At 47.9% G+C, this 23,585-nt stretch overlaps 4 protein-coding genes across 4 annotated transcripts; 3 read left to right on the top strand and 1 right to left on the bottom strand.

The window, feature by feature from the left end:
- Positions 1–10,153: 10,153 nt before the first annotated feature.
- On the top strand, positions 10,154–10,390 carry CCR75_000399 (uncharacterized protein; the record flags this gene model as incomplete). The annotated part of the gene is made up of 1 exon (XM_067958507.1): positions 10,154–10,390. The coding sequence occupies one exon, from the start codon at positions 10,154–10,156 to the stop codon at positions 10,388–10,390; it is 237 nt and encodes a 78-aa protein (XP_067817140.1).
- A 740-nt stretch (positions 10,391–11,130) lies between these two features.
- On the top strand, positions 11,131–11,514 carry CCR75_000398 (uncharacterized protein; the record flags this gene model as incomplete). Its single annotated transcript, XM_067958506.1, has 2 exons — positions 11,131–11,254; positions 11,369–11,514. 2 exons carry the CDS (start codon positions 11,131–11,133, stop codon positions 11,512–11,514), a joined length of 270 nt encoding a protein of 89 aa, XP_067817141.1.
- A 1,767-nt stretch (positions 11,515–13,281) lies between these two features.
- Positions 13,282–13,566, bottom strand: CCR75_000397 (uncharacterized protein; the record flags this gene model as incomplete). The annotated part of the gene is made up of 1 exon (XM_067958505.1): positions 13,282–13,566. One exon carries the CDS (start codon positions 13,564–13,566, stop codon positions 13,282–13,284), a length of 285 nt encoding a protein of 94 aa, XP_067817142.1.
- Positions 13,567–17,488: 3,922 nt separating this feature from the next.
- On the top strand, positions 17,489–21,405 carry CCR75_000396 (uncharacterized protein). Its single transcript, XM_067958504.1, has 3 exons — positions 17,489–18,054; positions 18,123–18,370; positions 18,439–21,405. Exons 1-3 carry the CDS (start codon positions 17,928–17,930, stop codon positions 21,109–21,111), a joined length of 3,048 nt encoding a protein of 1,015 aa, XP_067817143.1. The 5' UTR covers positions 17,489–17,927; the 3' UTR covers positions 21,112–21,405.
- Positions 21,406–23,585: the final 2,180 nt, after the last annotated feature.

The following is a 23,585-nucleotide window of genomic DNA, read 5'->3' as shown; positions in this document are numbered from 1 at the left end:
AGCGAATATACACTTCTTGAGATTTGCGTACAACTTATGCCTTCGCATAAGTGTAAGAACCTGACAAACGTGAGTTCTATGAACTTTCACGTCCGTCTTTCCGTTCATAGCCCGGCTATGGTCAAATACATCATCAAAATAACTCGGTCCGAATTCTCGCACCGGTCGCAACGATTCGATACGCATCTATTGAATGTTGTAGGGGCGTTACTAAGCCCCTGTGGCATTACTAGCCATTTCGAGAGCAATTCACTGGGAGCGCTCACTGCTGTGTACGGGATGTCCCATTCACGCTTAAAGATTTGATAGAACCCATCCATCAGATCCATAGACGAAAAGATCGTACTCTTAGACATACCATCTATGACAACGTCTTTAATGCGTGCACTATCCGCCTCCCTCCTGTGGCCTTTCGCACACAGAAGGTCGGAAAGCTATGTGGGGAGGTTGACTCCCTCACATGGCCCGCTTTTACCCGATCGGTAAAAAATTTATCGATCGCAAGTACTTGTTCACGAGGCAGTGGCCACTGCTTCATGACACAGTACTTCGGGCCCGGTTTGAGCTCGATCTCATGTCGAGTGCCTTTATCCTTAGGCAATTCGCATGGAACTGCTTCAGGGAATACATCACTGAATTCAATCAAATCCTTGTATTAAGGATTCGTCTCAAGTGACTCCCAAGATTGAGTAGTTTATCTCTCAATCCGAGTCTTCACATCAATGAACGATAGTGTAGGCGCAATCAGATCAAGAGGATAAGCGCCTACTCTTTATCCGTCAATAGCCAAGACATTCAATGTCTCGGTTTCTTCCTGGGATTTATCCACAGGCTGCCGAGGGATTAATCCCTCGGGATGCTGGAGTCTAGTCACTTCAGCGTTAACAATTTGAGGAGATTTCTCTTCAAGTATGTGGGGACTTAATCCCTTAACGTCTTCCGACTGTGATTGCGCTATCACAGTCGAGTCCTATTTGGTCGACTCTCTACTCGATATAGGATCATTGTTGTCCCTTTTGGGCAAGCGGTATATTTCTTGATTGTCGCCCGCTAGGCTTGCATTCATGTATCAGTCCACTTGACTTTTTTGGGTGGTGGACCTTCGGCGCTGCCTGTGCATTCGCACAGCTGCCGGCAGATGACTGTACAGGGTCATTTGTAATCACACTGTGATTTGTGCAGTCGTACTAACGACCGCACCACAAGTGAGGCCATCGCACTCACTCGTAGTACATCCACACGCTTGTGGACAACACGTGAACGTGCTCAGTCGGTGTCACAAGCCAGTCGTTTTGAACGTGGCTATGTGACGGCTGGCATATCACTGAGGCCCCTCTATCTAAATTACCTCGGGTAAATGGGCAAAGAGCGTCGCTCCTAAAGCGCTATTCTAGACGCTCATAATTATTACGGCGTCTATGATTCATGGAAGGTTCAAGGTAAATCGATTGGGCGTATTTCGATCCCGGTCGTTTGGCGTTCAAATGAAATGCCCGACCAATACGAGGCGGAATTCCTGCGCCGCATTCCGATGCAATGAAACAGCGGTCGCAACAAATTAATTTCGCCCGCTTGCGTGTGAAAGAAATCATCAGCGGTACTGTACCCCGTGTTTCTTCTCACAACGCTGCTTCTGCTAGTCCATTTGACACTAGCGAAGAGGCCTCAGCTGGTGCTCCTTTTTATAGGCAGCCAGCAAGCCGGGCACGTCAATGCGTAGGGTATCGATCGGTTCGCAAGAGACAAACCTCTTCGGGTAACTTCTCCATTGGACAAGGATCTGATACATTTGCCTCATAGAGCGGTGGGCAAGCAATTTTCCAACAAGTAAGGGTAGGTTCCCACCCGCATCCATCAGTGATGACATTTGTCTATAAACAATCGCCTGTTTTGATGAATCATCCTAAAAATTAACACAGGCGGCGCCCGATAGAAGTGACGAACTCGCTCCCCTGCTCACGACTGCCTTACCTTCGCTCGTTTATTCGCAAGCGTTAAGCGCTGCTAAACGAAGTATTCTGGATCTCGAGGGTCAAGTCTTGCGACTGACTTCAAATCTTTTTTATGTTCGAGCGAAGGCTCGTCAGGGTTATGAACGCCGGAAGACTCGCTTAGACCTTGTCGTGAAGCTAATGCTAAGGGATTCGCGTCACTCGCGTGATGTCTCTCGCTCTCCAATTCCTGTTCATGTTGAGAGGAGTCGGTCCGATAGCTTTTCGCCTTCTCCGTCCCCCTCGCCTGAACGATGCTCGACACACAGTCGCCGTCACCAACGATCTCCTTAGACGGATGGGGGTATGTGACCTCATTTGGGTCTACATATCGTTTCGAACTACCCACGTGAAATACGGGGTCCGTCTTCATATATGGGAAAAGAGTGAGCCTATAATTTAGGTCTCGAACCTCTTTTACCACCGTAAAGAGCCCAATGAAACGCGGCAACAACTTCATAGTACCTCCATGTAGTACGAAAATGGAATTCTTAGGTAGGGTAGCAGTATTTTATAGTACTTTTTCACCCACTCTAAAGCGTTCATTAATTTTGCGACCATTTCGGTCCACATATACTTTTTGCTGGTCCTGTGCGCTTGCCATTGCGTCACGGACTTTTCGTATGATGGCTAATCGCTCATCCACAAAGCGTTGTGCCTCGCTCACGCTTTTAGCATCAGACTCGCCTATGATACCGCCGAGAGGTCGGCCATAAGGCGTAGTTTTATTGACCACTGCTAAACTGGCAGGGTCACTAGGGCAAGTTTCTGTCTTTGAGATGATACCCTCGCGGGTCATCGTCATATTAACAAAAATATTCCCCTCTTTCGCGCCGAGCATAGTGAGGGGCCCTCCCCCACTAAGACTCGGGCTGCGCACAGACGAGACTGGCGTCCGAGGATGGCGCCGGCCGTAAATATAAAACAGTGTCTCACCCGTACTTGCGTAGACACTGTTATTTATAGCGAATTCCACAAAGGGCAATTGCCATCTCCATTCTTTGGGAAATGTTATAGTGCGTAAGACATCAGCCACGACCCGATTGGCACGTTCTGTTTGGCCGTCGGTCTGAGGATGATCTATGGACTCGGGCCCCTTGTAGTCGGTAAACACGATCTAGGAACAAGAGAGCTGTTTCCTTGTCTGTGATCGATGTTTTGCATGGTGCTAAAAGCACCCATTTTGCTCTGTCTTCAAAGACGACGAGCTCTGTCCGATCCTTATGATCAGGCAGCATGCCAAACATGAAGTCCAGACTTACTGACTTCCAACAGTTGGTTTGAAACGGTAGCGGCTTCAGTGGCGCACTGCTTGACAGTGCAGACTTAATGCGCTGACACTGTTCGCAAGAGCGAATATAGTTGGCCACCCATCAATATAGGTGTGGCCACGAAAATTGCTCTAACACTATTAAGATTGTCTTTTCACGGCCCAATGGCCCACTTGATGGCGCATCATGGAGCTCGTGAAGAATCATCAGCTTGAGATCTGCGTCATGAGGCACATAGATTATCAAGGGATTACAAGGTGACATCTGATGCCATAACAGGCCAGCGCTGTAGCTAAAGCGATTTAGCTTAGCTTTCAGGTGCGACGGAAGGGAAACCTCTTGTCCACCAAAGTGATCCAACAGCAAACGACAATGGTCGTCCTGACTGTAGCTTTCTTTTATCTCAGAGGCCAATCAGCTAGTCACATGGTATGCTTTCATGGCTGCCAACGATAACGGCTGAAACTGTGCCTTATCACTAGACACACTTTCCTGGTTTCTTACCTCGAAGTCTGGTCTGCGCGATAAACCGTCAGCCAAGACATTCGACTTACTCGGCTTGTATTCAACTTTAAAATTAAATTCAGAGAAGAATGTAAGCCATCTTACCATTTTAGGCGAGGAGTGCGGTGAGTTTATTGCGGTCCGCAGTGATGCGTGATCCGTATAGGACCACAAATGGTTCGGCGCGTAGTAGGTGCACACGAAACTTGACAAGAGCATACTTTATTGAAAGTAACTCTTTGTCATGCACGACGTAATTCAGTTCCGCGGCTTTTAAAAGCCGGCACTGATAAGAGATGACGCGATCAACACCGTCGTCATCCTTCTGCATGAGCGCGCTGCCGGTTGCAAAATTACTTGCATCGCAGACGACGCTAAAGGGCTTATCCGCATCGGGCAATGCCAAAACCGGCGCCTCTACTAGAGATTGCTTCACTGATGTGAGCGCATCATCTTGTTTTTAACCAAATCCATTCTGCGTTCTTTTTAAAGGAGGTCAGATAATGTTATAGTTTGCTCGGCATAGTTCTTGCTATATTTATGCAAGTAATTAGCGAGCCTTAGGAATTAGCGCAAATCCTTCACATGCCGTGGGATTGGCCATTCCTTTACTGAATTTACCTTGTCTGGGGCTACGATGCAGCCCAACACAGGTATTTCAGGGACTCCTATGACGCACTTTTGCAATTTGACATACAATTCGGCGTCCTTCAAAGTCTGCAGCACAGTGTCGAAATGACGCTTGTGCAACTCTATTGCGCTCAGCCCGTCCTCGGCCCTACTATGCACGTATACATCGTCAAAGTATTGGGCGCGTAGGCACGGTGCTGACGCATCACGTGAGCCACCACTCGGTTGTTGCTGGTGCGTTTTTCAAACCTTGGAGCATTACAAGCCACCCCCAAAGCATACCGCTTGGGGTTCTTTCTGCCGTTTTGGCTACATTGGACTCTCGTGAGTACCTGATAGTAGCCATCCTTTAAACCCAACACGGAAAGGATTGTTGACTTTCCCATGGAGTTCAACAAGACATCTTTCCGCGGAATTCCGTGTTTCAGCCGGTATGGTCGCCGTGTTCAACTTATTAAAAGCGTGAACCACGCACCATCCACCTGTGGCTTTACGCACACAAAAGGTCGGGCTGAAGTGTGGCGATTTGCTCTCACGCTTATGTCCTGCCTTGGCTCGCTTGTCGAAGAACTCATCGATATGATCGACTTGTTCTTTCGGCAATGGCCATTGCCTGGTCACACAATACTTGGTGCCAGGTTCGAGGTCTTTTTCGCGCCTGATTTCCTAATTGCTGGTAGGCGACTCGGTACTTCTTCTGGGAAGACATCGCGATATTTCCACAGAACCATAAAGGACGGACTGTTTCTCAAGGCATCCCAGCCTTGAGCATCGAACCGTTTCTTTTTGTCCGTTTCTAGGACGCTCTCGTCCATTGTGGACGACGAGCAATAGTCTACCAAGTTCTTTTCTGTAACTGGTGTGACTATTTCATGGATGTTTCCTTCCTTTAATTCGGCCAGGAACAGATCCCACGCCATCTCTGGGAGGTTTACTATCTCCTCGGCAGATTTAAAGACTTGTTGGAGCACCTCAACTGAGGATGCTTACGCAATTTCGTCTTTGACGGCCTCGAAAACCTCGTTCGAAGGCCCGTCCTCTTTAATGGGAACTGATACAAAGGTCACTCGTTTAGATGTGCCTTTGATCGTCCTAATCTGTCGGGTATTCGTTCTTTGAGTCACCACGACCCTTTTCTGGGAAGCGGGTGCCGTTGCACTCCTGGCTAACGCACCCCTTCCAACCGCACCAGGCTCTAGGCACTGAGTCGGTTTTTGCGACGCATTAATTCCTGTCAGCTCGCCGTCTACTGCCACAGGCTCTCGGCTCTGTGCCGGATTCGGACGCATGGCTACTTGTCAACGTCCTTTTCTCTTCCTCAGTCTCCACGAGCTGGGTAGGAATTGGTGACATTTGACATCCCGTCAACGCACCCTCAACTGTGTTTGACACGACATCAGTTGCATACGCCTCTCGCAGGAGCACATTTTCCGGCGTCCTGCGTAGAGTTCGCAACTGTGCGTGTACGCTAGTTTATCCATGGTTGGTGTTATGCCAACCATGGCATGTCTAGGATGAGGTCATAGGGACTTTCCATATCTAGCACTGTGAATTCTTTTTACAAGTCACTAAACCGGAAGGCGATTTCAACCTGAACTCCCTCAGACTTGACGAGCGCGCCGTTCGCTAAACGATCGGTCGCCTCATCTCGCTTGCCATCCTGGCAAAGCGACTCAAACATCGCTGGTCGCTTTCTTTGAGCCGCGAGTTTTACAAAATTTTGTGAGGCACTTGAGTCCACTAGGAGGGTCATCACCTGGTCATAGACTCGTACTTGAGCGCTATAGACCACCCGGGTTGAGGTCCGTAATTTCGAGACCTCAGCGACTTTGCTACCCATTTGTTTTACAATTCTAAACTTAGGGGTAGCTTCAGAGTCCGCGTCAGTAGGGCATCCCGCCCCTACTGCGCTCCTGCATTTCCCGACCCCTCAGTGGTCAATGCAGAACTCATGCGTCTCACACGCTGGTTCTTGCCATCGCCCTTTGGGAAAGAAGTCCTCTTGCTGGGCGTTTTTGCCCCAGCAGGGACCCTGGCATAGCAGCGAGCCATCATATGGCCGCGCTGTCCTCTCGGCCGACGGCTTATACCAAGCTGTCGCCGAGGCACTGTTGTAGGATTGCTCTTCAATTAAGGCAATTTGGATTGCCTTTTCCATCGTCGACGGCACCTTTCTAAAAAGGGTAAGTCACGACGATCCATGCTGTAGTCCCTTAATGTGCTCCGGAAACGGACCTACGGTAATGGACGCCGACAGCGAGCGCATCTCTTGCACATACCCTTGCAGAGATCGTTTCGCCTGTCGCGCTCCGAAGAAGCACGCCTTAAGCAAGGCTACGTTGTTCGGCGGCTAATACATGGCGCGAATCTTTTCCTTGAAGATAGCTTATGTAACTTACGCCTTTCTGTCCGCTATAAGCACCGTGTAAGCCCACTCTGAAGCCATACAGCGCAGATGCGACATGGCATACGACACCATCCGGCTGTCGACCTCGATAATCTGCGCGACATTGCATTGTTTCACGGCTAACAGCCAGTAGACAATCGTGTGTGCCGCAGTTCCATCGAAATTGGGCGGGTCCATCCGAATGGACCTCGGCTGATGCGACTGAGCAGAGAGCATCTCAATAGTCCTGTTGAGAGCCTCGATCCGAGCCGGCTCATGCATCAGCTCATCCTGAGTCTGAGTGACGGACTCCGCCGCAGCATGGGTCTGTGCCTCGGACGCGGCTCTCCGCTTTCCGAGCACGAATGCCTCGAACTGCTCCAATTGAGCAGCATGTTGCTCAGGAGGACTACCCCCAGGGGCCTGGCCAGAGCTTGTTCACCAAGTCCCTGCGCCATGTGTCGTGCCACCTCCCGATGATGTTCGGCGAGGTGGGGACAATGAGCCCATTGGATGTTGAGGCTCATGCTCACGTACACACGCAAAGATGAGGGTCGTGGGAAGGATTCAAGTGCTACCAAGTGTAGGAGGGCACGTCGTAATGCGACCACGTTCTACTTAGACACACACTCTAGCACAGCGAGGAAGCGATTAGGACAGCTTCTCTTGCGTGCAGTAAGGTAGTTGTGGCGGGCGCATTAGCGGCCTCATTCAACGCACTAAGTACATTAGTTAAGTGTCGTCATGGGAGCGGTAATCTGGCTCTTCGTGCGCACTTACTAAGTAGGAAGTAGTGTTCAGATTGATTTTTATTTAATCGAATTAAGTATAAATGCCTATTTTATTAATCAGAAAATGACATCTCTGTCGATAACACTGATATGTATTGCGAGCGTATCTTTCTAGATACCTCGCGAAACGGATGACGCTAGCCGTCATCTTTCCTAATGTGAATGCACCATGTGCATTCACATACACAAGGATGGGTCACAACGTGAACCACACCCAAGTGGTGTGTTTGATTAATTTACTTAGCTAATAGACCATCCCCTTAAGAACAAAAAGTGTACTTAACGAAGACTGTGTTCTATTAGGGCAACTTAAGCCCGTTTTTGTCAGCGCCAATTGAGATTCGGTCATATCCTGGGTCTCCGCAGTACCGGAAGCACGACTTGGTGGCGCCTGACACGCACCATTCCGATGCTGAATTGGTCATGGACACGGATCGGACTCTTCCTAGCCACCATCCGATGATTTTGTCGGCCAGTCCTGGCTTGGCGTCCTGCGCAATCTCGAAAGAGTACCCCTCTGGGCGCGGACAGTGGCTTACGGGTCGATCGACTGCTGGATCTGGGGAACCATTCTTTCTCCGCTAGCGCTGGGGTCACTTCGGAACGCTCGAGGCCTCTCTTGTTCATAAAGAAAGCGATCTACATGCAGCCTTAGTGGATGAGATAAAGGCCCACCCCGGCGAGGGTCCGCTAGATTCCTGGCTCCACTCCATTCAAAAGATATACAAAAGGCATCGGACCAATCCGCGGTCAATAAGGCCAAATTACCCGTCGAGCGGTAACATTACCCCGCTTGACCAGGGCAGAGCGAGTAGGATTTCTTGCTCTATTTGAGCAAACCTGCATCCTCAGCGAACAAGTTGAGGAGGCATGAAATCGAACGCTCCCATCCAGTGATCAAGGAATTGTACGTAACGAGATGGGCATTTCTGGGGATCGTTCGCAAACACGGAAGCAGGCTTAATGGAAGCAAGCTTCTGTTTTGAGTCAGTGGTCAGCTAAAGTGAAACAAGCACTTAGGCAGCTACCGGGTGCCCTTCTTCTTACTTGCGACAAACGTACTCGCGTTTTATGTTTAATCCGGCAAAGCACCAGCCGGACGAGATAGCAAGTCTAACGCTTGTTTGCGAAGCTTCAGAAAAAGGGCTTAAGGTCATGCTTTTTGAAATGGTCCGCTGATAAGTGGAAAATTAGCGAAGGCCTGGTGGAAGGGTTTCTAGCGTGTTGAAGACTCTCATCTTTCATGCAGAGTATATTGGACAGTACCGAACGCATTCGGCTGCTAACACGATCCAAGCACAGGTGGAGGAAGAACTGATAATGACGTTACAACACCTTCACCATATTCGGGTCAGTCCGCAAAGTACCAACAGCATTATCGCTACGATACTTGAATTGGCTGAATAGGTACAGCTCAACATTTCAGCGCTTCATGCGCTGATGATCCAGACAAAACAGATTGTCTACGACACAGTGACAAAGTCGATTCATTTCTTTTTCTTCACTAGAGAAACGACATTGACGCATCAAACTGTGGCTATCCCTTTTCGGGGCGGAAGCTATTCACTCGCTAAACCGCATCGGCCACATCAAGAAACAAGTTGGACAGCCAGCGCGATCCGGATGGCCATCAACTACGGCGGCAGGCAGAATATACGGCCAACATTAGGAATTTGAACCGGTTTCGTAACAAAATCCAGACCCCATTTGAAGTGGAAGATATGGATACGTGCACGCCGGCGTCCACAACGTCGTAGGAGTTCAAATTAACTTTCCAGTTAGCGATTTGCCCGCTTTTTCTACAAGGGTGGTAAGATTAATGTTGTTTGGCGCCAATTTAATCGTCTCTGACCCATACGTCGGGCGCCGATTCCAATGTCTACAGTGCGGTACCACTGGTCACCCAATTCGCGTTGCCGTTTCTCTGACGCTCAACTTCGGGGGCCTGGAGCCATCGTAGTTGCGGAACAGGACATAGCCGATTTGGGCGACCCAGCACGTCCTTTCGCGAGTCTTAAAGAACTTAGAGACACGGTGCGCGCCCGTATTGCCGACTCCCGCCTGGCCCAGGCATTCCCAAGCACAAATTCAGGAAACTGCTCTTCAAAAACTTTCCGGTCAGAATGTCTCAAATAAAGATCCGCAGCAAAACACAAAACCAGTTGATCGAGAAGAGGGAATATTACGTTTCGACATAGAGCTTCAATCAGAACCAAAGGAACCACAGCCTTGGATTAACCACATAGCTCTGGAAGGACGATCTCGATAGGGGAGCTTTAATTTTATTCGACAAGCATTGGAAAGTGCACTGATCTTGAGCACATCAGCGTAAAAAAACAGCGAGCACCCGAAACGACACCCCCGAATGGCCCCAACACCCGTCGCGCCGAGCAGTTCGGGCGTCTCCAGCGGAGCAACCAGGGGCACGATCTCTCTGGCGCAGTCGCTCCTCTCTCCAGCTGACGAAAAAAATCGTGGCAGGTCTGGCGCGGGGACAGCCTCCACCAGTCCAAAGGGATGTCTTGCTCAGTCGTTAGATGAGAATTGCACCGCACTCTCAAAGGTGGTGCCCCCGTGTCCATGCTAACGCAAACGCCTCAGACTAACGCAGAGGAAATTGACAGCACAGGGCTGCGGCAAGTAGCAACGCCGGCTTCCGGCAATAGCCTTGCCATGGAAATCGTGCATGGAGCAAATGGGAAAGGCCTTGCAAAGCCGACGTCAAAGCTGGGACAGCTAACGGGAACACTTGAAATCGGGGTCATGGAGGTCGGACTCTTAAGCTTAGGAGACTGCTACCGCATGATATCCGGATGAAGATACTACAAAATATTAACCGTGCTTGGCCAACCATGACGCGGCGGTAATCCCTTGGCCAACTCAAATGTTTTTTTCAAGGACTAAGCACTCAGTCCTTTCGAACAGGAAGCGGTCGTCGCAGACAATACGTGGGGGGGAAGGTTGACATATTCAGACTTGCGGTAATATTTTTACGTCGAACATTTACGTGCTTGAATCAGAGAATACGCGCACCAACGCCTAGATTGCCGGTAGTTTGGGCTAGAAGTGATATCCATCAAGGCGAAAAGAATCGCATCGTTTACCGAGAGACCGTTATACATTTTGGAGTGCCTCGATGCCAGCAGAGCGGATATCATCGACTCTTCCGCTTCTCCCATTGCGCTTAGGTACTGGGATCGGCATTACTCGGCTGCGTCCTTAAATAACAACATTAGAGAAATTAACATTCCATCACGACGTCACCATGGTCGGGGAAACGGCTCAGCAGGATGCAAATGACCCAATGCACCCCACTTCTCGAACCGGGGACTTCGCCCCGTTTCGGGATGAATAACTAAACAGCTATCGCTGCTTTATGTGGCCAACGCCTTGGTTACCACTGATATAATCGCTTTCGACACTTCTCGCACGCAGGTAGACTACGAGACGCCGCCTCCCAGAGTTAGCGCCGCTGAGAGGCAATTGCGCAAGCGTACCCATTTACTTGCTCCTGACGTTCGCATCAAGATCGGTTGGCCGTGAAGAACACCCATACCATGGCTCTGCTAAAAAAAGGAAAGCCAGTGGAGTACGCTCTTATTCAACACCCAAACTTTGAGGACGAACCCAAGGGCGACTCCGATCAGCATTGGAACGTGGAATGGAATCGCGAAAGCGCCCGTTAGCGGACGATTGCAAGCGTCCAGTATCCATTGGTGAAAAGTGGAACCGCTATATGTGCCGTGGTGGCCGCAGCGGAACAGCACGTTTTACATATAAAATCCAATTTTTCAGATTCCCCGGCGAACTCATCAACTCTCATGTCTTTAGCACTGTCTAGCGCGTTACAGGACAAATATCCCGTCAAAAGCGACGCGGGCTTCGCTGAACCAGTGGCTGCAACAGATCATAATGCTGAAAGAGCAGAAGGTCACCGGTAATCTCGGTGAAAGCGCTGACTATTGGAAACGAATACGTGTTAACAGATATGGGAACGACAATCGTCTCCGGCTTTGCGATCCAGTTCAGCGGATAAAATTCAGTCATCACACTTTGTGCGCTAACCTGCATCATTTTAGAATTGCGAAGCTTTTATCGGTAAGCGACACGGGGGCTAGGTACCAGTCTGAAACGGAGGCCAATGAACAGCTTTTCAAACGGAGATGCGAAATATCGGTTCTGCTACAGCGTATGATCAGGACGACTTCTTGCTCGTAACATTTACGTATCGTGTGGAACGAGAATTGTTTTTTTAGGGTGCAGCAGTCCTCCGCCCCAGTCATTCTAGCTGGAGATTTTAACTGCGTCCAACATCCCTCGCTCGACCGGCTTGGGCTACGCACGGCTAGTAGCACTGAAAGCCTGCTCTAGATACCCTCGCTGACATGTGCCAGCTAGTCGACGAGCTGGATTTAATTCATCACCCGGACGACGACCTGGATTGGGAGCCATCAACCCACTTCACGTATTGGGCAGGCCAGAATTGATCGTTTTAACGTATCCTATACATGAGGAGACAGAGTGCAATTGCTAGAAACAATTTTTCTCTCATCAGCTTCTAATCACCAGCAAGCTACCTTGCATGTATCTTCTGCGAAATGTATCCGGCACCGCGATCCCGGCAAAGAAGCTTACACCATACGTTTGCGAGCTAAAACAACACCGTAGTCGAACTGAACTCATCATTTACCTAAAAAAAAGGAGTTGACCACGGTCTTGACCTGGGATCAAGGGGTCCGCCGCATCATACGGGGGATCACAACTATCGTTCGCAGGCTCAAGCAACGGCGAAAACGAAAAATTCACAAACTGCGACGGTGAGCTCGCAGGCCACTACTTAATCGACAGGCCTGTCACACAGCCCAAATAGAGGATCAGCAAGAGGCACATCAGTCAGGTAGGCTGATCTCTACAATGTACGACAGACAAACTTCGCACGAAGTCTAAACAGGTATCATTCTGGGAACGTATCAAAGCGTTACCGCTATCAGAAGACTCCACGGTAACCTGTTCCCAGTCGATAGTAGTGTCGCCGACAAATTCAGTTCTGAATAGGATCAAATGCTGGGGCAGAGCCACCGAACAAGCCCCGAGACGGAACTGCGTACGGCTGTTCATCATTTTGTCACAATCCCATCTGACTGCATTGTAACCACCGCCGAAAACCGCGCCCTTATAACAGTTATAGCGGAAGTCGAGGTGGTCCTCTCCATACGGGTACTCAGTCGTCATAAAGCCTTTGGCATCGACGGCTTAGGAGTAATTTTTAGAAGGATCTTCAATCGCTGTTAGTACCGCCGTTGGTGGCGATAGCTAACGAGATCATCCAAGGTGCAACACCACCCAAGTCGTTCATGGAAGCGCTCATCATCCCGCTACGTAAGAAAGGATATTTGCGACGACACCATGGACTATCGACCTATTTCCTTTTGCAAACCGGATACAAAGTAACTGCGAAGGTCTTGGCGACGCAAATGCAGACGTGTCTGCCAAATGTCATTGGTACTTCTCAACAAGGCTTTGTCCATGGACGACAAATGCAAAAGACGGTATTTATGATGCTCGCTCACCTCCAAACCGGCCTCCGGACGGAACTTGCACGTATCGAGAATGTGTGGGACAGAAGGAGACCCAGGAGCACCTTTTTGGGGATGTCCCCTTGGTTAGGTAATCTGGGCTCAGCTCATCCGTCATTGGAAGAGCACACCTCACAAGCCTAACCACCTACTATATTCGCTCGAGCGCTGCGCAAACCGTAGTGTACCACGCATTTCGCCGCAGGTCACAGCAATGCTGTTAGCCCGATACCTAGAAGACATCGATTGATTCATCACAGCCTGGAGTACGATATGGAAGGTCGCAGGGGCCGTCATCGTCACGATTCTCTGGTAAACAACGTTTTTAACAATGCAAATACCTCGACGCAAGCCAGTGAAGCCTTGATTTGCGGAAGGAGTCAGCTCTATCTGCGGGCGCTCATCAAAAGTCTCCATTGCAGGGCTGACACGGCCGTGTGTGGCGCCCAACTTTCTGCTTGTTACGACATATTTGTAGTAAAATCGAGAGGGCAGTCCGAGTTTAAAGTCGACCTGCCAGCCATAGGCGACGCCAGGACCCTCCAGCGTTGTTAGTGTGGTTAACTACCTACCAGAGATCTTGCACTGACATGGGACCACAGGCACGCGGGGACGAAATATCAGCAATGTACACGATACCGCTACGCTACCGGTCGGTTGAACTTTTGTACCAGAGACTATTTTAAATTTCATAAAGATTTCCAAAACAGATTTTTAGCAATACTATATCGATAAAGTTGATGAATTACAGAGAGAGGAACAGATCGTCTATTTAGATATTTTCTGTGCAAGTTCTCTGGAATGTCATGAGCCAGGTATGAGCGCCGGAGGACCCGGTGGCTGATTGTGGCTGTCCCGTTAATAGATCGGGGATTCTCTTGAATCCTGATCCAGAAATTGAATGCAGGCGCTGAGTACGACTCCTTGACTGACCGATTCTACTTGACGACAATTCCTTTCAGCGATCGCCCGAAGTTGGTGCAGACTTGCGTTCCAAAAGACTGATGTACTCTCTTGGACGAATGATGTCCCCCAACTGTATACTCTTGCCGTCCTATCTTTCCAAATCTGAGACTGGCAGCTTGTGGCTTAGATGTGCCATATCTGTTTCCTGACTGTTTCCGCATGGATAACGTCGTCCTGGAATCGTGCCTCAAGAAGCCGCTGTCGGTGTTTGGGAATCCTGTGATACGCCGGCTGAGGCACACTCGGTAGAACTGCTGGGTTATCTGTGTGGTGGCCGTTTCTCCAGTCCAATGACTGACGAGTTGGGTCCACTTTGCTTGTGCCTGTGGACAGCTCCAGAAAAGATGCTCATTTGTTCCGGCGTGCCAGCACAGTCTGGTATCTGTCGGCAGCTATTGTCGATTTGACTGTCGGCATGGTGCAGGCTGAGTTGTCTTGTCGCTACCCGATAGCCTGTCCAGACCTGGTGAGCTGTTAATCCATGACTGTAGTCCTATAGCTGTGCGGGTGTTTATTTTGCCGCTGCTTGCTGCCACGGATCTTTAGCGACTTTGGTTGCGAGTCGTTTTATGACTATTCGTAAGGGTCTCGCGAGCTCCTTCTTGGTCTCTCGGAATGCCTGACGCCCTATGACTGTCCTAATCTTGGTGCTTGCTGTTAGTTACGGTACATTCCAGGGGAATGGTGGAGCTGCGGGTGCGCTTCAAAGACCACTCCTTCCATTTTCAAACCTGTTGCTATCCATTGCTGGTCCTGATCCTTAGTTGGTTGTAGTTTTAGAATCGTCCCTTGAAATTTTCAATGTACGTCAAAGCGCGTGTTAAGCTTCTCAGTTAGCGCTTTTTGTTGCTTGTCTGTTGGTCCGAACCATTACCCAAGTTCTTGTTGGAGGAGCTGTCCCGGGGAGCGTTTGGCCTGACTTCTCTTGTCGGGTTGTTTGGGGGATAAACATCGTCCTCCGCATTCTCTAGTCCTCGAAATGTCCATATTTTCTATACTATGGAGTAATTGTCTGGTCTTAAAATCAACCACTGTTGTGCATGCTTTAGCCTCTGGATCTTATTTGTCACTGACACGGCTGCCAGGCCGATCCCTCCCGCTTTACGAGGTGTTACCAAGAAACCAGGATTCATCTTATGTCGCCTTTTTTGTGAATGTGGCGTGGGCCCATATGAAATTCTTATATAGATTGTGTAGTTCTTTCGCCGCCCATGGAGGTAACTCGAATACGGTAGCCGTAAACAGAATTGACGGGAGGACAATGGAATTGAGAACCAGTATCCGGTTTTCGACAGCTGTTACTTCTTTTGTCGCCGTTAGGAGTCGTCGTTTGATCTTCTGTATGCGAAGCGCCCAATTTTTGTTTAAAATCTCGCCAGTCCCTATTTCATAGCTGAGATAGCGTGTCGTGTCCGTCGGTTGTACGACTTCTATTCCTTCAGATGTCCGTTTATTGACTGATCTGTTGAGGAAAAGTAGTTTGCTCTTGGCGGGATGTACATGTAGCCCTGAGAGGCTGCCGAATATGCATAAAATCTTCAATGTCCGTGCGACTTGAGAGGATCGGTCGAGGAAGACTGTGGAGTCGTCCACAAATGCTAAAAAGAGGTTTGTTGATGACGTTGTCCCTGGTATGCGTATCCCTTGTAATTGTCGGGCTTGCTTGAGCGTGAGCCCGAGGATTTCCACTACCAATAAAAATAAAAGCGGGGCGAGAGGGCAACCTTGTCGAATGCCCGAGCGGACCTGGATGCCGTGAAGAGTTCACCGTTGACTAGGAAACTTGCTCGTGTCCCCGTGTGCATTCTCTCTACTAGCTCCACGAATGAGTCATTGAAGCCAAACTGTCTTAATGCTTTATATAGAAACTCGCGATCAACTGTATCGTATGCTTTCCAAAAGTCTAACAACAGGATGCACCTGCTGGCTGCTGCTGAGGTTTCATGATCCGTGGTCGCAATAAAAGCTGGGCCATCATCTTCATAACCATTGTCTGCATTCGTCTGCCATTGACGAACCCTTGTTGGGAATCACTGACAATCCGTAGTAGTATGGTTTGAACTCGTCATGCGAGAACATTGGCAAATATCTTGTAGCTCGTCACTAATAGCGAGATGGGTCGATAGTCCATTGCATCATCAGAGTTTCCATTTTTCGCGACGGTACGATCAGCACCTCCAGAAAGGATGGCGACATCCGGGCTTCCTCTAGGAGCTGGTTGCAGACAGTGGCCAGGGCGGGTACCACGAGCGTCACAGTGTCTATATAGAAGTCATTGTTCAGTCCATCTTGCCCAGCCGCCTTATGTCGACTCAATCGGGTCACTGCATTAAATACTTCTGTTTCCGTAATTGGCTGAAGCAGAAGGTTGTTATCGCCCTCGGTAACCCGCTGCTCCATTGGTATGGAAACGAACTGTTGAAATTCCACTGCTAGGTCCTTGTCCGGTATTGTGCGGTGACTTTTTCCCAGGATTGTTGCCCATTTCGAGGCGAACTTGTAAGTGTTGTCATCGTTCGGGTAAACTGGTTCCCGAAAGTTGACAAATTATACGGATAGCCGAAAGAGTTGAATGCGTCTCTCCCTTCTGTTATTTACAAAATTAAAACGGTCCACGTGGCACATAGCTATCACCTTGATTAAAGTCATGTTGAGATACATAGGTAGATAACATAACATATTTAAAAATGTCTCTTATTTTGCGACATACCATATATTTATATATAAGTCAAGGCTGCTTCGAAGCTAAAAGTAAACGCAATGTTACTTCTATTGCACGTTTGTTCTACGCGTCAATTGTGTGTTCGTCGCACGTTGGTACTGCTATAGCTCATATATGACGACGTCAATGTTAAGAGAGACCAGATTGTCTATTTACTGGTCTGATCTGGCGAGTTGTCGAGAGCTGTGCGTTGCCACCGCGTATTCTGGCTCTTGGTGCCCAGTCTATCAATGATTTGCTTCTGCGGTGTTCACAGCATCTAATTAACGAACCTGATATTTTTAATCACCATATTACTATGCTTCGGACAAATTGAGCATTTTTTTGGCTGCGCATCAAGTAGTGTTTTCGTAATTATTTGTTAATATAAACTGACCTAAAAGAAATCTTCAACACTTAAATCAAAAATTAAAAGGCCTAATAAGAGATCATCTTGTTAAAAAGAAGATGCGTAATGAATGTGACCATTTCTTTACTCTCAATGTTATATCCATAGTATATTCCGAATATGTATAGGTACGCCAAAAATTTAAGTTTTGTACCTAAATATGAAACCCTGCTTAAACAGTAAAGATGACAAATCTTAGATTTGAATTACTGTCCTATTCACTGAACTTCCTACTGCATTAGTAAGCAGCTTTTTCAGTTACTCGCCAAATTATCGATTTTATCTGGGCGTAAGGCCATCCAAATGAAGATTTTATGTAAAGGCGGTCAGCTGTCCACGATTTGTGAGGATGCCTTGGAAAGCTACGCCTTAAGTAATGAAAAAGTCGTTGCCTAGAAGGCGCAACATTGGACTTGAACATCATTTACTGCTAGAACTAGCGTGCTAACGGCTTTTTTTGCATCTGCTGGCTCGAGCGGAATAGAATCAAAATTTAAGCTTATGTTACGAACACGGGTAGACAACGTAGCGATGTACCATACGTACCTGTCATGCCACACACCTGGTTTCTGTTTCCTCTTTCCCTGCACTTGTAGCTTTTCCTGTTTTTGGTTCTCCAGTCTTACGACATACAATTTCAGTCCGCATAGGGTAAGTGACTATCTTATAGACACTGCTCGGCTCCAGTAATACACCAGCAGCATGTGGCGTGGAGCTCCTTCGCCGCAAGACAGCATTGGCCGCCGGTCCACCCCCAACGCCGCTACAACGCCTTCCTCTCAGCGTTCTGGCACGACGAAGCATGGCACGGTTCTTGTCAATCTCGATGGTAGGCCCCGCGTCCTGCACTTGTTTCGCTTTAGTAACTCGTGACCTCGTTATGCGTCATTTGCATAGTATTTATCCATCGAGCTAATATTGGCCGCGACATTAGCCCAAACGACGACACCCTCGTCGTCCTTTTCCGTCGTAATAGCAAGGAGGTGACATCCGAGCCTGCACACTGGAGTGCTGAACATTGTGCCGTGTGGAATCAGCATGTCGGGATTCAAACATCACTCCTAAGACAAAAGCTGCAAATGCAGGGCGGTAGCGCGACATCTATGGGGTTTCTTAAAAAAGAGTACGAAATCGTGCTCGTGGCGGTACGGTGTGACTTTGAAATCGTTTCTGACTTTCTGGTCTGACTCTATTTACTACTCCGTGCTCATAGCTGCCCAGCCATTCTGCTGTCGCACTCTTTTCTGTGGATTTTGCTTCGCTTGTCCAGCAAAACACGCAAGACCTTCACAAGTCTTTTCATATTTCTCCTTTAAAGTGTCGCGATCTGGCGGCCACGCTTGAATTTGACATCAGTTGGGAGCTTGAGGACAATACCGGAGCCAACACGATGATGCGCCCAAGTACGCCTAAGCTAGTTGGACGGTCGCCGTCGTCCACAATTTTAAGCAAAAGCTCACAACCCCCAAAACCCCAGACACCTAAGGCTCAGACGCCACGGTCTCGACAGGCGTCAAAGTCACGGCGTTCCGCTAACGACACGATGTCATTATCTTCGCGGCGAACGACAACTAGTTCAAGCTCGGCCGGTAGCGAACGTGAATTGCTTGAAGAGCTTTCGTCGTCTAATTGCAGCAACTGCCGGTCTGCCAAGCGAAGGCTTGATCGTAAGGATGTGCAGGTATTGCAACTCGAGACGTTTTTAAAAGAATCACAGAAGCGCATCGATGCGCTGTGTGTTGAGAATGACGAACTCATTATTCGCGAAAATGCCGAGACGTGTCATGCAGCGCAGCAGCGTGCGTTGACGCTGCGTTTGCTTCAGGAACTAGAGGTCACCGTGCAGCTCTGTACAGAAAAGATGCAGAATAAGGATTCGATGATGCTACCGCAGATAGAATTGATTGAGCGCGTAAAAAAACTGCATGCGGAAGCCGATCCGCTTAACAAAACATTGGAGACTGCCCAACATTCGCATAAGAATGTAACCTTCGACTTTCATGCTGAAATGGTAGCAGCCCTGCAGCGCAACAAGCAGCTGCAACTGCAACTGGAATTTTTGGCTTATGCGCTGCATGAAGACAGGGCGGCCACAGACGTCTCGGGTACTACGGATGCCGTGCCTTCTTATTTAACAGTCTGCAGTGTCAAGGCAGAATGCGAATCTCGACCGGTAGCGCTTACAATGACACAGCAGCTTAATAACCTCGAGCGCGAAAATTTTAAGCTTCGAAATGAGCTCGAGGGTGCATTGGCTAGTGTTGCTAGTGCACTCAAGAAATGTTCCGTCGGCTTTTCTTCGACTTTATCGACAGCTCCGTCTCTAACTGCTGAAATTTCTGAAACGACGAGCACATGTAGTCGTGACGACATGGAGGAGCCCGAGCATGAGAATGCTGTGCTTTTTTCTCGTATTCGTGAGCAACACGAGCTAGAAGCTGCTCGATCAGCAGCTCTTCAGTTGGATTTGAATAAAGCCGAAGTTGAAATTAACAAGCTCAAGAAGCAGCTTGACCCTCAGATGCAGTCAAAGGAGGAGGAGAAAGAGCCATTGCAAGCGCCTGGCTTTTTGGACAAGATTTACGCCGATGTTGGCAAGGCTAAGTTAATGCTTGAAGACCGAGTTAGCCAGCTTGATGAGATGCTGGCCAGTGCAGCCGAAGAAAACGGTCGACTACGAAATCAGATTGAGGAGCTTCAAAGGCAGATGAAATGCATTCAAGACAAATCGTCAAATTCCGAGAAAGATTTTGACAGGCTTTTAAAACAACGAGAAAACGATATTCAAGCGAAAGAAGTCGAGATTGCAAGCATTATAAAACAGCTTCAAGATGTTAATGCTCGCGCGCATGCTAGTGAAAGTGCCAAGATAACACTCGAGAACGAGCTTGCAACCGTACGTGTCTCACTCCAAAGGACGCAATTGTCCCTTTCCAATACGACAAGCTTGACGCCGTCTGTCGCACACTTTTCCGCCACAAGCGACGCTACTGCTCACAACGATGAGCTCGCTGAAGTTCAAAAGCAATTGAAACTTTCTAAACAAGAAGTGATGCAGCTTCGATTTCGCAGCAATCAATTTGAAAGCGTGAACGAACGTCTGGACGAAGCTTTAAAGGAGAAAAGAACACTCGAGGTCAAGCTGACTGCCTTGGAAGGTCAATTGTTTGAGCAACGAGGTCGCACTATAAATCCTGGAAACAGTTGCTCTAGTGCTAATGACGTAAAAAAAACTGCGAAGCTAGCGGAAATGCAGCACGAGTTGGATAAAAAGTCGGCGCAGCTCATGATCGCAAAGCGTGATATTGATCAGTTACGCAGCCAAGTCAAAGAAGACTTCGTGAGTTCTAGCCGTTCTAGTAGCATTGACGAGGTGGCAGACAAGGTTAAGCAATGTGAGGATGAGATTTCACGGCTATGCCAGCGCAATGATGATCAGACTAGGAAGCTGCAGACACTCGGAGATCGCGTGAAGATCGCCGTACGTGAGCGCAATGAGTTGGAGAAGATTGTGCAACAGATGGTGACTGAAATGTCACTTCTAGGTAAGGACGTCAAATTTTCTTTCGAAAGTTGTAACAGTCCTACTTCAGCAACGTCCATGATCGATCAGATTGAAGAGAAATCGTATACAGTGACACACAGTCGTTCGTCACCCTCTGTAGTGGCGACAGGGAAAATTACCGACCGTTACGATGTAGCCGTAGCGTCTAGCTCCAACACTTCTCATACTCCAAGCTCATTAGCTCCCATCGTGACTAGCAGCAAGGTGGCAGAGCTCATGAAAACCTTTTCTCCAAACGATGCTGACTTGAAGCGACCAGCCAAAGTCGACACGCGCAATCGTAAGGCGTCTAGCATCAGCAACGACAATTCTTCTTTATAAGCTGCAAGGCAATTCTCTCTTATTAATGTGCTAGGATGTGAAAAACTGACAAGATGCGAGCGTAAGCGACTTGGATATTAAATCAGTCTTTGAAATGATGCAACAGGATTTAAGCAACGACGACTTACTTATGCACCAGTCATGAGTGCTTCTCTTTGCCGTATAATTATTTTATATAAATTTCTTTACCCTCTGTAAGATTCTATTTTGCCGAAATTTTTTCGGTACACACCCTTTCATCCACTTGTGAATTGAAGGAAGTAGTATTGTGAGTGTGGCAACCCGTGGCACATCATAATCCGGGTAGCGACCTTGTTTTTGAACCAACCATGAGGGCAAGCAAGCCACTCCTTCCTAGTATTTTAGAATTTGTCGTTTTTTTGCGTAGTTTCTTTATTTATAAAACATCTTGCTATTGAACAAGATAAAGGTTTCATTAATTATGTTAAGTGTTATGTGGAAACTTGGTGTCCTAACAATTGGAACGTGTTGCTCATGAAAAAAACGGCACACAAAATTCATCATAATTCAATAAATTTGACATTTCAAAGTATTTTTAATGTTTAAAAACGATGTTTTCGACTTAAAATTTTTATTAAGTACAAAAATATATGTACCTGAGTAAGTCTAATTTTCTGGAATTAGCCGAAATACAGTTAGGGCGGCTGTAGACAGCTGAAAGCGAAGGGACCAACACACATATGGACAAAGGTTACGTGGCTTGACCCAGTTGAAACGGGGTGTATCGTTACATGAAATTAACACTTAAAGGTTGTTAATTAATATATTATCTAAAAGGGAGATAATATTTGGAGGATATTACTTTATATAGTAATATTCAGAATTCTTATCCATAAATAGTTATAGACCATTTATACCTATTTATTCCGCAGATTAATCAGCTGTAGGAGTAATCAAAAGAGAGAGTTACAGATAAGATAAAGATAAGAATTCATTTACATGTTTAGTATTAGATTGTAATTAAGTTAGCATTTACAAAGATAGAAAAAGCGACACTTAATTATATTTAATACAGTTTTCATTTTACCACTTTAAGCTAATTACCCTAAGAGAGTCTTTCTCTGCACGTACTAGTGTACGTGAAGTGACATGAGGCACCACTCGCACTGAAGCAGTGCGAATTGGACTTGTACTGAAGCAGTACAAGTCGACAGTACCCCGTTACACCTAAAAGCACGTTGTAGTCCGTCCAAGGACCACAGTTCTATCATCTAACATGTCAATGTTAAATGATATAGGAAATACGCATCACGTTTCCCCTGAAAGCTACTCCTTTCTAAGTGACATAGAAAGGAGTGGGGTTGAACGAATGAGTTCGACCGTAGGAAACGATGCAATCTTGGCAATGCTGTCCAACTAGGACAGAGATACCCTCCATTCAACCATCGCCAAGTTCATACAACATGAACTTGACGAGATGAAGGAAAAAGTAGCCTTGCTGAATCAGCAAGGCTCTCAACAGGCGGAACTGCTGAGGTTACAACAGGTACAGACCCCTGTACTTGGGATGACGCAAACGCGTCGTCCCGAAACTTTAAAGATTGACATCTCTACGTATAGGGGAGTCGAAGAAGACTCCCTCTTGAGATGGTTTGTCGAGTTGGACGATGCCATAAGGGCACGTTACATCATCGATGAGCAAATGCAAGTCGCATTCGCTCAATTAAATCTGGCAGGTCATGCCAAAACTTGGGCATTGTGCCTTAAGTTGCGCGACCCATACGTCTTTGGTTCGCTAGAGGCTTTTAAAACCCCACTCAAACAGACGTTTGAACCACCAAGGGCTGAGTTCAGAGCTCGTTCAGAGCTTCTGAAACTCAAGCAAGGCAAGCGTGATGTGCACGCATATGCCCAGCACATACGACTCTTAGCGAGTTGTATTACGAATAATCCAGTTCATGAACACACGTTGATTACGGTGTTCATGCAAGGTCTTACGGATGGTCCCGTAAAGACCCACCTGTTCCGCTTGGAACTGGATACGCTTGAAGAAGCAATATCCGTTGCGGAACAGGAGGACTTTAGCTTGAGACAGGCTCAAGCAAGTTCGTCATCATATCGTCCACCTAGACGACACGAACTAGGAGGTCCAGAACCCATGGACCTTTCCTATGTCGAAAGCGAGAAACCTCGCTTTTCGAATAATAAGCGATCGCAGAAATGCCATCGCTGCCAAAAATTGGGACATTACGCTCATGAGTGTAGTGCCCCACGTCCAGCACCAAAAGGTACTGAACGTAATTTTGGATCGTATGCCAAAAAGGGCAACGGTCGCGGATCCGACGTTGTTGCGAAATCGCAACAGCGAGGCGGACCGCCAAAAAATGGACGGGGTCAGTAGGGGCGCAACGCCCTACTGATCCAGCAACCTCAAGAGAATTTGCAAATCTCTTGACAAAAGTTGCTCCAGACACACAATCATTATGTGTCTCTGCACCTGGTGATGAGGTATC

The sequence above is a fragment of the Bremia lactucae genome, linkage group LG13 (genome assembly GCF_004359215.1).
Source record: "Bremia lactucae strain SF5 linkage group LG13, whole genome shotgun sequence".
NCBI classification, from domain to species: domain Eukaryota; phylum Oomycota; class Peronosporomycetes; order Peronosporales; family Peronosporaceae; genus Bremia; species Bremia lactucae.
The sequence above is the reverse complement of the archived record's forward strand: the minus strand, read 5'-3'. Positions and strand labels throughout refer to the sequence as shown.